We start from the raw sequence: 17,106 nt of genomic DNA on the forward strand, positions 1-17,106 counted from the left end.
TACTACTACGTGCTATGGCCACTGAATTTGTTGTTTCTAATAAAATCGGTAACACCAACTAAAAATCTCGGACAACATGCATCATCCCTCATGTATCCCACAATCCTCTCTTCGATTGAAACTATTCACTCAACATGGTGGGAATTGGCAACATAACTCAACATAAAAAAATCAGAAGGGTAATACAAGTTAACGCATGCATTCATGTCACATGACTAATAAAGATGTTGTATTTCCCAATTATAAAAAGAAGAGAGACAGAAACATATAAAATGCAAGTACATGTTCTTTACATAACTTTTTTTCCTTTTTCACAATACATTAGTTAACAACATGTATGGTACATGACTACTCCAAAAGGGGAAAAAAAAAAAAAAACAGTATGCATGCTACAGTCAAGGAGGAAAGTTGAAGTTTCACATTCCCAAATTTATGATCCTTGATCTACTGCTTTGGATCAAGGTATCCATTAGGCTTTTATCAACAACCATGTGATCACAGACAAGCTACGAGATGAAAACCATTGACAAGGGATAATACTGAAATGGGCACCTAAAGCTCGGACTTAATCTTCACATCTCCATTTGGCAAGGTGGTTTGTGCTTGTGCAAGGTGTTTCAATTCCTGCATCAGATAAAAGCTTAAACGCTTAGGATTGCAGAAACAAAATAACAGCGCAATAACCTATTTTTGACCAGATAGGTTCCAGCTCTATCTACTTTAAGTTCTATGCCTTTAATAAGCCAGCTAATAACTTGAATAAATTTCTAACTCAAAATTAAGGTGTCCTAATTTCTCATGCCACGCATTCAGTTGACAATCTCCATTCGATATTATGCACATAGCATTTCTATTCTGCTTATAAGTGACTTGTGAGTTGCCCTAGCTAGGGTCTTATTAAAATCATCAACAACAGAAGTTATTCCTACCGATAAATACCCATCCCTCATGAGTAACTCAAAAACAGAAGTATATGAGATGAACGTCCAGTATATTTAAGGAAGACGTGCTCCACATTCTTTGCAACAACAGGAGATAATAACCACAGAAGATTGACAAAATATGGTACAAAGGGAATTGGGAGGAGGGGGATAGGAAAAAATAAAAATGAATTGAATATAAAAGACCATTCTAAGAAACTAGAAGGCCAATGCAATATAACTTACAGCAGCAGAGGCCGCGCGTATTTCTCGGTAAGATTCAACTTCATCAGGAAATGCTTGCTCAAGTTCTTCCAAAAGATGTCTGTGTAAACCCTGAAAAAAAAAATTACCAAGCCCTAAACTCAATAATAAATCTCAAACTTACTTGGAGCAATTAAATGGAAATACATAACTATATGAATAGTCAATACGCTACATAAGAGTATATTAAGGTGACCTTGAAGGCATCAGTTTTGCCTTTGGTGATCTGATTTTTGGCAATACAGCTGTTTATGACATCCCTTGTGAATTCATCTGGATTTTTCCCATCATCAATCAAACTAACAGCAAAAGTACAGTACCAGCAATCAGAAAACATGGAAAAGCATGAAACAAGTCATAAAGAAGGATTTGTTTTGAAGAAGCAATCATTGCAACAGACTCACTTAAGAACCTCCATAGGAACCTGAATGTTGCACTTCTCAGCTAATTTAACCATGTTGTCAAGCTCCAAAACAAGAGAATTGCTGCAAAATCGACCTACAGAAATCAAGTTCTTGGAAAAGCAAGTAACGAACAAAAGAATAGATTGTGATAAATAGGCTAGTAGAGCGGTACAGGCATTGAAGAAGAGGAAGCTGAGAGGCAGCATTGAAGGAAGATACAGTTAGGTAGAGCTGGTGAAGGAGGCCCAAAACTTTCTGGATAGAGTTGGTGACCTGGTTCAAGTTCTTCTTTGGATCGTCCACAACAGTTGTTGCCACCATGGCACTGGACTGAGAGGTCGTCATCCCATTACCTCCACCACCAGTCCCTGCTGTTGCTGCACTCTGTGATGAATCCATTGTTGCGTTTGACCTGAAAATACTATTCAAGGCTACAGAATAAGGGGAAATTGCAATTTGTCACAAAGGCATCAATATAATATGCACTGAGATAGATTATAAAGCATGTCACAGAGTAGCGTTTCAGATTGAAAAATAAATAAGTAAACAGTAGCTCCAATAAACCAAGATTTGCAGAGTTGCCCCCAAAAAAGCATTACCAAAATAATGCAAATTCGTGCATGCATGGGAATTCCAAAAGTCAATTCATATTGTACAAATAAGATTTCATGAAAAATCCACCAGAAGGTTAATTCGAAAGCAAAACTGTCCTTCAAAGCCTCTAGTGATGTCACATAAAGCGTATCCAAAATTAACAATAATACCTAAACAAGTCAAAAGTGATGGTATCTATTTAATAGACCAGATTTAAAAGGAAGGTAACTGAAAGGATACTAAGCGCACTCCGACATTTCCAATCCACATCCAAGTCACACAGAGCACCTTACTTCCTCCCTATTTTCACACCTTGAGAATAAAACCCCAATCTCGACCCCTTTCTTAATCCTATGAAAACCACTAAACTTAGCTTAGGTTTAGTTTAAACAAAGAAAACAATCCTAGCATACCATATACCGCTTTTGTGGTTTGATTTTAGCCTCATGAATTAATGATCTTGTTGTTACGCCCAGGATGAAGAATCTGAAACTAAAATGGTTGCAAGCATCAATTAGGGGCACTTAACGAAATGAAACAGTCTTAGGGTGTATGACAAGAAGAAAATTGTCAATTTCAGGAAACCACAAGTAAACTTCCCATAATCATGTTTTGATCACCAAAGACCCTAGAAGATTAGAGGATAAAATCCCACCTAATATTCCGAATACATCCATCTGACACGCCCAGAATTCAATCAACAGAATTGAGGTTAACCTATTAACAATACTTAACAAGTGACCTTCGAAATTGGGTCCCCAAAATCTTTTCCACACACCCAAAACGAAACATAAAGAACCCCAAAACTATCACTTCCTTAGAAAGTCAACCGGGTCAAATCCTTCAATTGCAAAGAAAAATTTGGAAAAATGAGAGAATGACTGAAAATTACCACAGACCCAAATCCGTGGAGACTTGCACCTGTTCTACTTAGGGTAAACTGGGCTAAACTGGGCCGAGTTGTTAAACCACTAAAACATATTCGGATGTCAAAACTTTAATTTGAGGTTCTACAAATTATTCCAGTTTCAAGACCGGTTACAAATCCAGGCCCAATATAATGCACATCCACCGACCCAAAGATTGGATTCACAGAATTTGACACGTTGCCTAATTTAGGTATTGAGATATATAACTATTTATTATTTTTTTTATTTTTTTATCTATTTTTTATTATTATTTAATATTATATCATTATTTTTTTTATTACTATTTACAGATTAACCGAATTAGCTTCATCCCAAATGTTCGAAATTTTACTGGGCATTCATCTGGGCCCAAAAGAACATCATGTCCTTCTCAAAAACAGTGACATTACCGAATCACAATGACACGATCAAGGATGTTGTTTTACCACAAAAGACAGCCCCATATGTTCTGTAATGCATATGTAGAGAGGGAAGGAGTACATAATGGGGGCACTGTAGCCAATTATATTGTCATCAGTTCCATATTTAGGTTTGAGTTTATTTAAAAGTATTTATTATGGTTCGAAAAGAAGTCAAAATACCAATATTCATTTATACTATGGACGATATAAAAGGCTTTCACATCAGTGGTGAGTTGAGTGTATCAATAAACAGGGGTGAAAATAGCCCAAATTGTCTTTTCTGCAATATCGTTCTTCTACTTTTATATATACTACTACTTGATCTGTAGTGTACTGTTCCTATTTAAGCACTTGAACTTACAGGTACTTACTTAGAAAGAAAACACAAAGAGAGAGGCTCAAACTATACTGATCACCAACCAGCACTAGCCAGGCTGTTGCCCTGATAAGAAATACATTCAACTACATGCTAGACCATGTGCTCTTTCTATAATATATATATATATATATATATATATATATATATATATATATATTAGCAACATGAGTAACATCATGGGGCTGATATCTTTTTCAATTCTCAAAGCTTTATCCAACTTGTGATTAAGCTGGTTTTGTTCGTACATATATTAGGAAATGGAGATCACCTAATCAACTTGCAGTGTCTAGTACAAAATGATAAAAGCACTGTTCAACTTTACATGCAGTTTATTTTATTTTTTTTTATTTTTATCAAAATAAAATGATCTCCTTCCCTTTTGGAGAGAGCCAGCTGTTTCCTCCAGCAACAAAATTTCATCATTTTATTTGGATGGGGACCAACATACAGTACCATTAAATACAAAAAACACACAAAGAAGATGAATGAATGAATACATCATCAAAGGACGCCCGCCTAACTCTCTCTCCAACGTTTCTCTCTCAGTCGTTCTCTCCATCGTCTCTCCCAAAAAGATTTTTTGTTCACAGGGGGAGGAGGGTTGATGCTTCGGCTCCACCCACCTCCCATCCTCACCGGCCATGGCCTTTATTCCGTTTATCTATTTTTTTTTCTTTTAGTTTTCCTGTAGCACTGTTTAACTTTGACGATCTGCTGCTTTTCGGCGACCTAGGGTGGACACGCGCCCTTCTTCAGCTTCTCCAGGTGTCGATTGTCAAACTAGCGGAAGAAATCCGCCCATCGGTGCAATGCATTCGCCTCATGCGGCGCCACTCCTTGGAGAGCACTCTGCCACCACGCACGGCAGTTTCTGATCCGACTGTTCTCTTCACTCCAGTTGTGGTTCATGGCCTGCACGCGTCGCCACCTCCATTAATGCCCCCTAACTGGCGACTCATCACAGTTTTCTATTGTTACACTATGTTCCCGCTTTCTCTAACTAAGGATCGAGTGAAAGTGGATATGACAGTTCCTTCCAGCCAGTCCAGACCAACACGTTGCAGCACACTCCTTTTACTACGGCTTCTAGCTGCAGTTTTATAATCTGTTCATCAGACTATTTAAAAACCGTTACCAAGCAGTCTCCCCTTGTAGGAATTGAGTGAGAGTCGATCTTTTGGCTCCGATCACCCTTTTTGTTTTTTTACTTTTGTATTGAAATGTTTGTTGGCTTTGGAAAGACTGTAGGGGACTCCCACCCCACTAAACTTGTATCTTGTATCCGTTACTTTATCTATAAATACTTTACTTGCTGAGAAAAAAAAAAAGAATGAATAGATGATCATCATCAGTGTACTACTGCATGCGTTCCTTCAGTGAAGCTTCTCTTTCTCTCTCTCTCTCTCTCTCTAAAATAACAATGGAAGATGTCAATATCAAGACCATGACCTATTTCTTAATATTCTTAAATTATTGGCTTTTGTTGATTTTATTTCAATTGAATGTAATATATATATATATATATATATATATATATATATATATATTCACTCACGCATGGAGGATCGTATAGTGTTATTCCTAATCATTTAAAAGCTGAAGCATATTCTAATCTTTTCTGATGATCTGCTTTGTCTTTAGAATTGATTTCGCAATCAGTATAAACCGCACTCTCTCCATTTCTACTCTATCTTCTGCTTTTATCCCAATGGCTAATTACTGGAACCCTAATTAAACAAACAGAAAAATAATAATAATAAAAATAAAAATAAACCCATTTTTTTAACCAATAACTTGTCTTAGAATTGAATATTTTCGAAGAATATTTGAGAACATTTATTCCAAGTGTATGATAAGACCATGCAAATCAAACACAGTAGATAAAGTTCTTGATCATATTACCGTGCTATACATATCAGATTGGACAATGCACGACAAAGCTTCATTTCTTTCATAATATTCTAGATTGATTTATTTATCATGCAAGAAACATAAGGATTTTGGATTACAAGTACCATTATAAATCAATCCTACTTTCCCAAAAATCATTATCAAGATCTTATGCGTTTTGATCGGAAAAAGGCAACCCCAAAAGCAAAAGTTAGAAATGCGCACGAATTTAATTCTTAGAATGGAATATATGCTTCCCAAATTGATGAAAGGTTGAAAACTATAAGAATTTCCCTTAAAATGTAAATGCTTAATTAATTAATTTCTTCGTGCGCATGCAACTTCCTTGGGAAAAATCAAGATCGATCATTTTGAAAAGGATGTAATGAATAATTAAGTGTTGGATCAAGATCAACATGTCATGTATGCATGCATGCCGTACACACGATACGATTTTTTTAAGGTCCTTTAGGGTCTAACAATGGTAGTTGAGTTGTCGCCATTTTTCTAGATCGTATATGTTTTCACCCTAATGGAAATTTTTTTACTGGCATCCAATATTGACCAAATAATGATTATCCATTTTGAAAAAAGAAAGGAAATATTAAGATAATAAACTAGATAGGCCAATGCATTTTTCATGGCACTAGCATCCCTTAGGGCTTAATGATATCCTTCCTCATTCGTCAAAGGAGTCATTCCAGTTTCCCACAAAGGTAAAATCAATCCTCTGGATAGCATTCAATTCGTGGATATATAAATATGTTTATTATTTCTGCCCTTGACCATGATAGGTCAAAGATGACTTTACAGTGAATTATAAATTAGAAAATTCTATACACCACACTACTATCGACTTATTTTCATCTCATTATACAAGATGTGACACATTTATTACCATTGGATGATTCTTTGTTAGATGATTATTTATCATCCAATGATGATAAATATGCCACATCTTACATAGTGAGATAAAAATGAGATGATGGTGTGGTGTATAACATTAATACTCGTATAAATTGATCCTTCCTTATATTATATTTTCATCTCACTCTCATCACATTAATTATATATAATATGAATATACAATTATATATCAATTATTATCAAATCAAAATTCTAAATTTTTTTTCAAAATAATTAATTCAAAAATTAATGGATAATGTCTCACGATAAGAGTTTCATATATATTAAAAGCTAGCCTTGAGCGATTCGATCACCATCAAAAACCAACTTCATTAATTATCATTTTCATGAATTTAGTTAAAAAAAAAAAAATCTCGAATTTCTAGTGCTCCGGCAACAGGGAGGAGTACTACTGATATGCCATAAGCAAGTTGTTTTGTCACCAACAATTTAATATGTCGAATTATGAAGAAAATGACACTGGAGAGGAGATAGATGTTAACATTTCATGCATATGGTGGGAAACTTTAACCTTTCAAACTCAACATAATTAAATCACTGAAACAATCTTTTTCCGAATCAGATCTTTTGGAGAAAAAAGTAATAACAAGCATATAAATCCTCATCAATTTGATCGATGTAATTAATTCATCAGACTTACAATTATTCAAAAAGATAGTGCTCCCCCGTAAATTAAGTTAAACATATATAGTACTTTCACATGACCAATTAACAACTTAATCAAGGTTCCCGATTGAATTTACACCGTGCATGTGGCGTGCGATCGACAGTACTGTCAAAGTGCGAAAATACCCATTTTTCCAACATATCGTATCTCAATCATCAAGATGGCAAAAGAGGAAAAAGGAAAATCATTCCAAACAGTTCTGATGACGATTCTTTTTCTCTTTGAACCATTTATTCTATAAGCAACATCAAGTAAAAAACAATATAAATATCTGGATTCATCTATTATAATATTGTTATATCATAAGGTTTATCCTTTTTTTAAGCGTATATTAATAATAAAATGGTACAACAAGGTTATAAAAACATGAGAATAAATGTTTCAGTCCCTAATGTACGTTTCATCGCAAATGCAACAATTAAGAATATTACAAATCACATTGATTTGTAGATTGCATGGAGATTAGGGATTAATTAATGCAAGCTGGGTGCGGCATGTGAGTAATTTGATGTTCAGGACATAATGAATAAATGAAGTACAACATATATATATATATATATATATATATATATTTATATTTATATATTTATATATCGATTGACGGTTGGAGAGCATAATTCTGCATGCATGGGAGCGTGTTGTATATATGGTAGACATCCAAAATGCACGATTGGTTAGTGATCTTCAACAAGACCAGAAAAAAATAGTATTCTATTTGGAAACTGTAAACCGCACAATCTACATCACTTAAATGATAATATTTAATTTGTAAGATTTAAATTTAAAAAAAAAAATCCAAATCAAATTTTGCTAGGTAAATACTTTGTTCGGTATGTTATCAATCTACACTGAATTGTAAATAGAATTTTCAAAAGAAAAATCATTTAAAAGAAAGTAGCTTTCATGCAATAAAGGAGAAGGCCGAGAAAGTGGGTGAAGGCCAGAGTCATGAAAGAAAGAGAAGTTCATTTCCTATTAATATTTTTTAAATTAGTAACGTTATACACTACACTTTCATCTTATTTTGATTATACTAAGTGGTATGTGGCGCATTCATCATCATTAGATAATAAAGAAGCATGTAATAAATAATCATTTAATGGTGATAAATGTGTCACATCATACTTACTGAGATGAAAGTGGGATGATAGTATAATATATAGAATTTTCCTTTTCAAATGACATAGTTTTCCTCGTCCCTTTTTAACTCTATCATGATAGGCAACCGACCCGCCCACTACTCCATCAGATTGATTCATTCAAAAAGTAGTGCTCCTTTCTAAACTAATTAATTAAAAAGTATATACTTTCACGCCAATTGACAGCTAATTAATCAAGGTTACTAGTTTTTAGAGTCGCATGACATTATTTAATTGTGAAATATCAAAGAGGGGCGAGCATCAAATTGGGCAACGCACAATCCATCAATCAGCAAGCAGATGATGAAATATTAGACCCACGCGCATCCAAGATATATACTTCGAGGACGACCAGCAATAATATTGAAACAACACGATACTAATATGATCGTATAAATTATTATCAGTTAAACCAGAAATTTTCTGAATTTCATGTGATATAAACACACACACACACACACACACATATTGATGAATATAATTATCAATTTGTGCACTGTTTTATGGTTGCTGAAAGATGACGCACAGTACTAAGGGATTTCTGCAAATTAAATTGCAAGGTCGCCATGAAACGTCAAGAAAGAAAGAATCCGATCGAAGCTTAAAAGAAATATTCCATCATGTTCCAGTACTTTTGAATGGCGTCATGAGTACATGATCTCTTTGATCAAACACTAATTGGTACTGTATAGATATTAGATTCTATGTATGTTTGTGGACGTGGATTTTAGTAGTTTTTAAAACATGCACCATCGGAATATTATTGTGGGTAGGTAGCCAGCTAGCTACTAGCTAGCTTAGCCTACTGTTTTTTTCCTAATCATGTAATAAACAATTGTGTATTATCTCTTGGAATATTATGTTGTGCCAAGCCGGAGAAATTAAGGCTTATAGAAATCATGTTGCTCAACCCACAAAACCAATAATCAAATTAAAAAAACATATGTTTGATTGATCATTCTCTGGTGGCACTAGCTCTTATTTTAGTAAATTAGATCTTTGTCAGTTTCATGACAGATTTGCTTTCGGGATTCGTCAGTGCTATATACCTCAAAAGAAATTACAAACGTACGTAAGTGTTGTTGCAGCTTTATTTTCTTTTTGATGTTGAGTCGACTCGTATCAACCTTCGGCCCCTTATGGAAAGGTTCGACCCATATATGCATGCATGCATGCTTTGTGAAAGCTTAATTTGGTGGGCTTAATTAATACACAACGAGAAAATTGGGGGGCGTACGTGTGTAGGCCGGCCATCCGAATCAACATGGTGTCAGCCACCACCAGGAGGGCGCTAGCTAGCAGCTAGCTCTCGGAAGAATATATACTGATCTAATGTCAAAATTATATATGCATGGGCAGGAGACGTTACCATCGATCGTTCGTTATTTTGTTGGTTGTCGATCGATGAGAATGGCTTGCCCTTCAATTCTTAATTATATTGGGCTTTTTGGTGGGCAGTCAAAGTCTAATCATGTCAGATCATGTAAAGTTTACCATATCAAGATCGTACCGCTTCATATATTCTCGAGGGATCTCGACATATATGTTGTATCAATTTCAGGTGATTGAAGATAGAGTAGGAGAATCTAATCAACTAAATGTTTTACGGGCACCATTCTATATATAATATATGTCGGAATAGACATAACAACTTTGAGGCCTTTTCTGCATGGACGGATCGATGAGGGGTCTTGATCACACAGTGATCGATCTGATGCAACTCTTGAACAATTCGTACGTTATTCCCCGAGTTTGGAAAGAACCCGAACTATTAGTTTTCTTACGCCTAATCTCTTGGGAAATGGGAAATTATAAGCCTTCATAGTTCTTCCTAGTTAGTGTAAAAAGAATGAAAATTTGTGGCCATTTCGGCTGGTCATCATGAGATACGAAGTACTCACAGATCTGTCGTAATTTGAGTCATCATGTAGCAATTAAGGAGCTATTTGAACGACTAACATTGTTGCAGCATAATTATAAGCTGGGAATGATTAAAAGCGACCAAGTGCTAATTATATTTTAAAATCAGATTTGTGCCTTGAATCATTTAAAAAATGGATCATAAAGACATTATAATTGATGGAGTATTAGATCAGGCTAGTCCGGGAATTAAGGTCTTCAAGTAGAATCATTTGCAGCACGAACTGATCAAATAAATAACAAGTACGGACGATGACTTCAGCTGCCAACATGCACAAATTAAAGCATCGGTTTGACTGGATAAGGATCAATGAATTAGGGCAAGATGTTGGATCAGTGATATATGCAATGTGAACCCGGCTTTAACTAATTAATTGAAACATGCGCGAGAACATTATATACATAAAGTTTATCTTTAATTAAATAGAAACTCTATGATGTGTTTGGGTAGCTATATTTGGAGAAAATTACTTGGATTGTATGATGAAAGTTGTAAATTGTGTTCAGGGAGAGTTATGGGACGTCTATCGTTGGCCTCTATGATAGAATCAGTCGGGGGCCTAAGACACAGTGGTTTACCCTATGGCAGGTTTCATCGGTTTGAGTCCATTGATTTCAAACTCAAGAACTTAGTTGATACAAAGGTATATGGATTTAAGTCTTTAAAATCACAAGTTCTATGTTTGGATCATATGTAATTAAATTGAGATTATTTGGACTAAATTTCAAATTAAATAATAATAAAAAAAGAGACCCGAGATCATGACATCGATTTGAAATCATAATTCAAATACAAATACAAATTCAAATTCAAATTCTTTTATCAAAACACAATCTTAATGACTTAATGCAAAGCTTTTCTAGGGAGGAATACTTATCCTCCTTCTACGCACTAACCTTTGCTAGATCATGTCCATATCCCTTGATCTCTTTCTCCTTTAACTACTCAAATCTTTCACTCTCCCTTTTCATGATCATGTCCCAACAAAGTCTAGGAGGAATCCACCAATCTTTGGTGATATGAATCCACTTGTTACCACATTTTAGTTTATTCTACTTTGTTGATTATCCTTTCCTGATTACTGTAAACAAGGATATCTTTGTGATCTTTCATATATATAAGAGGAATACAGCCAACTTATTCTTCACTTACTCAATCAACTTACTTTTAGTACCTTATTAATCCATGATTTTCATGTACACGATGAATACTTTTGGATACACACACACACACACATATACTATCCATAAACACGCGAATGCTTATTCATGATCGCTTCCAACTTGATCAGTGGATATGATCAAATATCCATGTTTATATAATGCTATTTACATCTCAGTGAATAAATACGTTATTAAATCAAAAGGTTTACTAACAGATCTTTTTATTCACGTATGTTCATCTAAAAGGCATTACACCTTTTATCTCAACATATATGACATTCGATCATATAATTTTTGTTATTCTTTTTTAGTGATGAGATCGAACTTTATTTCAGATTGTGCGTGTTGTGTGTTTGATTAATACATATGAAAGATTGTCCTGACAGGAAAATAAAAGAGTAATTCTGTAAATAATCATGCATACGTGTCAAATGGCATAAGAATGTGACATGATAACCGATATCCATGACATGATCATGAACGTATAGGACTGGTACTAGTCAAGCGATTCCAAAGAGACCCACCTTAATTACAAGAGATAACCAATGGGGACCCAACTTGGATGGGCATCATCCTCAATTTTGGACTATCCTATGGCGTTTTATGTTGTCCTATGATTATGCTATGACAATTATGCCCTAAACACAAAAGGCCACATGATTTAAGACAAGGCTATTCTGAAACGTCAGCCTCTCCACAAATTCGAAGATCTAATCCCCCAGGAGCCTTGGTCTTGGGGCAAAAAAAAAAAAAAAAAAAAAAGGAAAAGACCGTTTCACATACTTGGAAGGAAAGCAGACAGGCGGGGCCCGCGTGGGATCTCACTCCCTCGCGCTATGGCCATACTACCTGACGGCTACAATCTGCCAGAAATCCATGCGGGGTTTCTAAGTACCGAATGAAGGACACGATAGCATCGCCCCAGGCCCTCTGCCCGGGACGCGTGTGCACATCTCACCGAAGTTGTGTCCCGCTCTAATTTTTCCTACTTTCGCTTTAAACTCGTAACGTACGTAAGAAGCCAAGAGAAATTAATTTTAAATTTATAAAGGAGGAAAACAATAAAAATAAATAAATAAATAAATAAATAAAATAAAAGAAAGAAAGGCTTCTTGTCTTTTAGAAAAGATTTAGCCACTCTCGAGTTGAAATGCGTGTCTGTCAACTCTCACACGAAGCATATATGACATCAGACATACCACACATTATCTCTCTCTTTTTTTCGAAAAAAAAAAAAATACACATATATATAATTAATTAAAGAGAAAAAAACTGGTCTAGGTCAAGGCGAAAAAGAAAAATAAGTCATATTTCTTTTTCGTGATAAACCTCATCGTAATTATTGTCGGATCGTCGCGAAAACTGTCATTTCTTTTGACTTATGATTTTCTAATTTATTTGACTTTTTACATATGCAATGTGTTTTTTGTTCCTTTTCAACGTTTAGCTGAAAAATTAGTTAGAATGCAAACAACACGATGTAGTTATTAACGGTTAAAGTAATTCTCATTGGTAGTTTGATCTTTCCATTTATAACATCCTATTACTTTTTTTTTTGAAAAATAACATCCTAGTACTTGTTAACTTAAATTCAAGTTTTTTTTTTTTTTTGTCTATTTTTTCTCAAATCGTAATAGAGATAGTGGTTTCTTAACTTTCAATTAACCCGACTATATATGATTTATTGATTCAATATATGCATCTCACTATATTGTATTTCGAAATAATATAATATATATGAAGCGTATAATTAAAAATGATAAATATACTTTTAAGAAATTAGTTATACAAATATCTTAGCTAGCTACTCTAGGTTGGTATTGCTGGCATCACCCCCATGTCGTCATCTCCACCATATGGTACTAAAATTTTCTTTAATTTTTTAGTGTTGATTAATCTATTTGTATGTTTATTTTTAGAAAAATGATAGTATCATGAATACGTAAGTATCGTATAATTATTTTAAAAAATAAATAAATACGACTCGTAAGAAAAAAAATTAATTTTTTAATAATAGACTTCATTCTTTTTTAAAATGACTATACGATATTTGTACACTCTATAACTACATATAATATTACTCATATTTTTATAATCTCTTGCCTAGTTGTGCTACTAATTGACGTGTCACCTCCCTATTTGTCCAGTTAGACCTTGTACTTAAGAAATAATTAAGACGCTACTTAATTCGAGATTTTATATATATATAATTATTGTATATATTGGCCCTTCCCTCTTAAAAAAGATTAAAAAAATAAAAAATAAAAAAAATATTGGCCCTTCCCTCGTTAAAGAGATAAGGTATATGCCACGCGTTTTAAATAAGCGTGAGGCCGGCTAGAGACCACTTCCTTTCCGTTACATATGACCGGGACGGCGCACGCCGTTATTTCCATAACTGCCAGCTCTTTTCCGTTATACGGTCAAAGAAACACGCATATAATAAATTTAACGGTTAAAATCCCGAACCACACACACTCTATATAAACCAACGCCCACTTCATGGTTTAACCCAAATAAGGAAACCCACACATATTTTTGGCCCGCGTGTTAGCATCTGTCTCTAATTTCCACCATGGAAACACAGGTAGATACCTTGTGGGTTTTGGTACTGGCTTCCAAATGCAAAGCTTTCTCTTCTCAAAACACCATTTTTCTCTTCGTTTTTCTCTGCGGGGCTTGGCTGTCCTTGGCTTTGTGGTACTGGGCTTATCCTGGAGGTCCTGCATGGGGGCGGTATTGGTGGAAAATATCAAACAAGACCAAGCCGAAGCCAATACCAGGGCCACGAGGGTTCCCTGTGCTGGGAAGCATGTACCTTATGGCTAACCTGGCTCACCACAAGCTCGCTGCAGCTGCAGCGTGGTTCGGGGCTAAGCGGCTGATGGCTTTCAGTCTCGGTGAAACCCGCTTCATCGTGACGTGCAACCCTGATGTAGCTAAAGAGATTCTCAACAGCTCCGTCTTCGCGGATCGTCCGGTGAAAGAATCTGCGTACAGCTTAATGTTCAATAAAGCGATAGGTTTCGCTCCTTACGGAGTTTACTGGCGAACACTGAGGAGAATCGCCGCCACTCATCTATTCTGCCCCAAACAAATCAACGCTTCTGAGACTCAGAGGTCCAAAATCGCTGCTCAAATGGTGTCCACATGCGGTTCTGGAGAGTTATCTGTCCGCGATATACTGAAGCGAGCTTCGCTCAACAACATGATGTGCTCGGTGTTTGGACGAAACTATGAACTCGAGCCATCGGACAGAGAAAGCGACGAACTGGGTCAGCTCGTGCAAGAAGGTTACGAGCTGTTAGGAAAACTCAACTGGTCCGACCACCTTCCATGGCTTTCAGGTCTTGACCTTCAGAAAATCAGGTTCAGATGCTCCAAACTGACCCCTAAAGTGAAGCGGTTCGTGAACCGGATTATCCAAGAGCATAGAACCCAAACTGGCCAAAGAAACCATGATTTTGTGGACGTTCTTCTCTCTCTTGAAGGGCCTGATAAATTATCTGACAACGATATGGTCGCCGTGCTGTGGGTAAGCAAAAAACCTAGCTATTACAAAAACCCATAAACACTCGTATACGACTCTATCTGCACATTTTCTATTCCCTATAAAAAATCATGTTTGGTTTCTGAGAAAAAGAAAAGGAGGATAAACGAATTAATGATCAAATGTTTTGGAATCTACAACAGTGTGGGCCGTGTGGCTCTTTTATACGGAGTACTTTAGATTCACTCACACAGAGTAAGAGACATTATAATCTTTTGAATAATGCTCATTCATCTTTTTCTTAATTGTGTTTTTCAATATATTAATACAGGAGATGATATTCAGAGGAACAGATACTGTAGCGGTTTTGATAGAGTGGATACTGGCGAGGATGGTACTCCACCCTGATATCCAATCGAAAGTGCAAGATGAGCTCGACCAAGTCGTCGGAAGATCACGCCCGTTGAAGGAATCGGATATTCAATCGATGGTTTACCTGCCGGCGGTGGTGAAGGAAGTTCTGAGGCTCCACCCACCGGGGCCACTCCTATCGTGGGCCCGCCTGGCCATCACGGATACTACAGTCGATGGATATGACGTGCCTCAGGGGACCACAGCGATGGTTAACATGTGGGCCATCACGAGGGACCCACATGTATGGCAGGACCCACTCGACTTCAAGCCAGAGAGGTTCGTGTGCAAGGATGCAGCTGACGTACTGGAGTTCTCTGTGCTGGGGTCCGACCTCAGGCTCGCGCCATTCGGGTCTGGTCGTAGGACATGCCCCGGGAAGGCATTGGCTCTGACCACGGTGACCTTCTGGGTGGCAACTTTGTTGCATGAATTCGAGTGGGCGCAATCGGATCGCAACCCGGTGGATCTCTCCGAGGTGCTGAAGCTTTCATGTGAAATGGCAAACCCTCTTACCGTGCAACTGAAACCAAGGCGCAGATAAAGAAAGCAAAACGCAAACGTTGGACAGATCAAAGACACAACTTTATAGTATGCATAGCAAAATAATATATATATTGGAGTTGGTCGTACTGTTAAATATCTTAAAATCCTAAGCTGCAGCCTCGATGTATGGGTTAGTGATCAGTCTTTTGGATGTTGTTTAGTGTGGATGTGTAATCTAGTCTGTTTGCTTTCTAGCTATCAACGTCAGTACTTCGTTTATATATGTGTGTACTGTGTAATTATCTCCCAGTAAGTTAAGGGCAATAGAAGTTACTTGAAATTAACAACATCGATCTATATATATGGCTGTGAAAGTGCTACTTCTTATATAGTACCTTGTCTTGCGTTTTCCTTACTTATTTTCTTCTTTATTTTTTTTTTTCCCAACAATTTCAAGGCATGCATGCAACGAGTAAAGAGCTTATATATATATATATATATATATATATTTGCAAATATGAGAAATGCCCAACCCCTGGCTACGAAGTTTTAATTAGTGATCAGTGTATATATAAATTAAGGAATCAACAACTATGATGTGGAGATCTCCGTCAACGACTCAAGCAATATCTGCTCCTTTCTCAGTTGTGGTTTTAAATCACATCCGATAATACTATAAATTTGACTGCAATCAGCTTCTTCACAGCTTAGTGCATGTTTGAGATTGAGATGAAAAATATTCTTTATAGTTTTAGGACTTATATCTTATAGTTTAAGTAATAAGTTCTACTATTAAAAAGTTATTTACTATTTGATAAATATATATTTAAAGCATTGGTAAGTTTTACCGTTCAATTGGAGCACCTTTGATTTCCCATTTACTCTATGCTAATAATCTTTTGATTTTTTCAAATGGTGATATACAGTCATTTCGGATTTTGTTGAGAACTTTGAAGCTTTATGAAAATTGGCCTGGGCAACAAATTAGCAAGGAAAAATCTACTATTTATTTTTCCAAGCATATTAATTTGTTGCGTTGGCATGCTTTGTTGAGGTGTTCAGGCTTTGTTGAAGGAAATTTTCCTGTGACATATCTAGGGGTTCCTCTAGTCTCTGGTTGC

At 36.0% G+C, this 17,106-nt stretch overlaps 2 protein-coding genes across 6 annotated transcripts; one reads left to right on the top strand and one right to left on the bottom strand.

The window, feature by feature from the left end:
* Positions 1-268: 268 nt before the first annotated feature.
* On the bottom strand, positions 269-3,132 carry LOC121237814 (mediator of RNA polymerase II transcription subunit 10b-like). 5 transcript variants are annotated; one of them, XM_041134701.1, is made up of 6 exons: positions 3,075-3,132; positions 1,761-2,000; positions 1,589-1,669; positions 1,381-1,483; positions 1,167-1,256; positions 269-624 (listed from the first exon to the last, which is right to left on the bottom strand). In XM_041134701.1, exons 2-6 carry the CDS (start codon positions 1,985-1,987, stop codon positions 553-555), a joined length of 573 nt encoding a protein of 190 aa, XP_040990635.1. In that variant the 5' UTR covers positions 1,988-2,000; positions 3,075-3,132; the 3' UTR covers positions 269-552. The 5 variants fall into 5 exon arrangements, with proteins under 5 accessions (XP_040990635.1, XP_040990633.1, XP_040990634.1 ...); XM_041134699.1 differs by having other exon boundaries at positions 1,761-2,019; XM_041134700.1 differs by having other exon boundaries at positions 1,761-2,009; positions 3,075-3,122.
* Positions 3,133-14,103: 10,971 nt separating this feature from the next.
* Positions 14,104-16,264, top strand: LOC121237176 (cytochrome P450 78A9-like). Its single transcript, XM_041133792.1, has 2 exons — positions 14,104-15,133; positions 15,420-16,264. The coding sequence occupies exons 1-2, from the start codon at positions 14,174-14,176 to the stop codon at positions 16,041-16,043; spliced, it is 1,584 nt and encodes a 527-aa protein (XP_040989726.1). The 5' UTR covers positions 14,104-14,173; the 3' UTR covers positions 16,044-16,264.
* The last annotated feature ends 842 nt before the right edge of the window (positions 16,265-17,106 follow it).

Source organism: Juglans microcarpa x Juglans regia, chromosome 6S (assembly GCF_004785595.1).
Source record: "Juglans microcarpa x Juglans regia isolate MS1-56 chromosome 6S, Jm3101_v1.0, whole genome shotgun sequence".
NCBI lineage: Eukaryota > Viridiplantae > Streptophyta > Magnoliopsida > Fagales > Juglandaceae > Juglans > Juglans microcarpa x Juglans regia.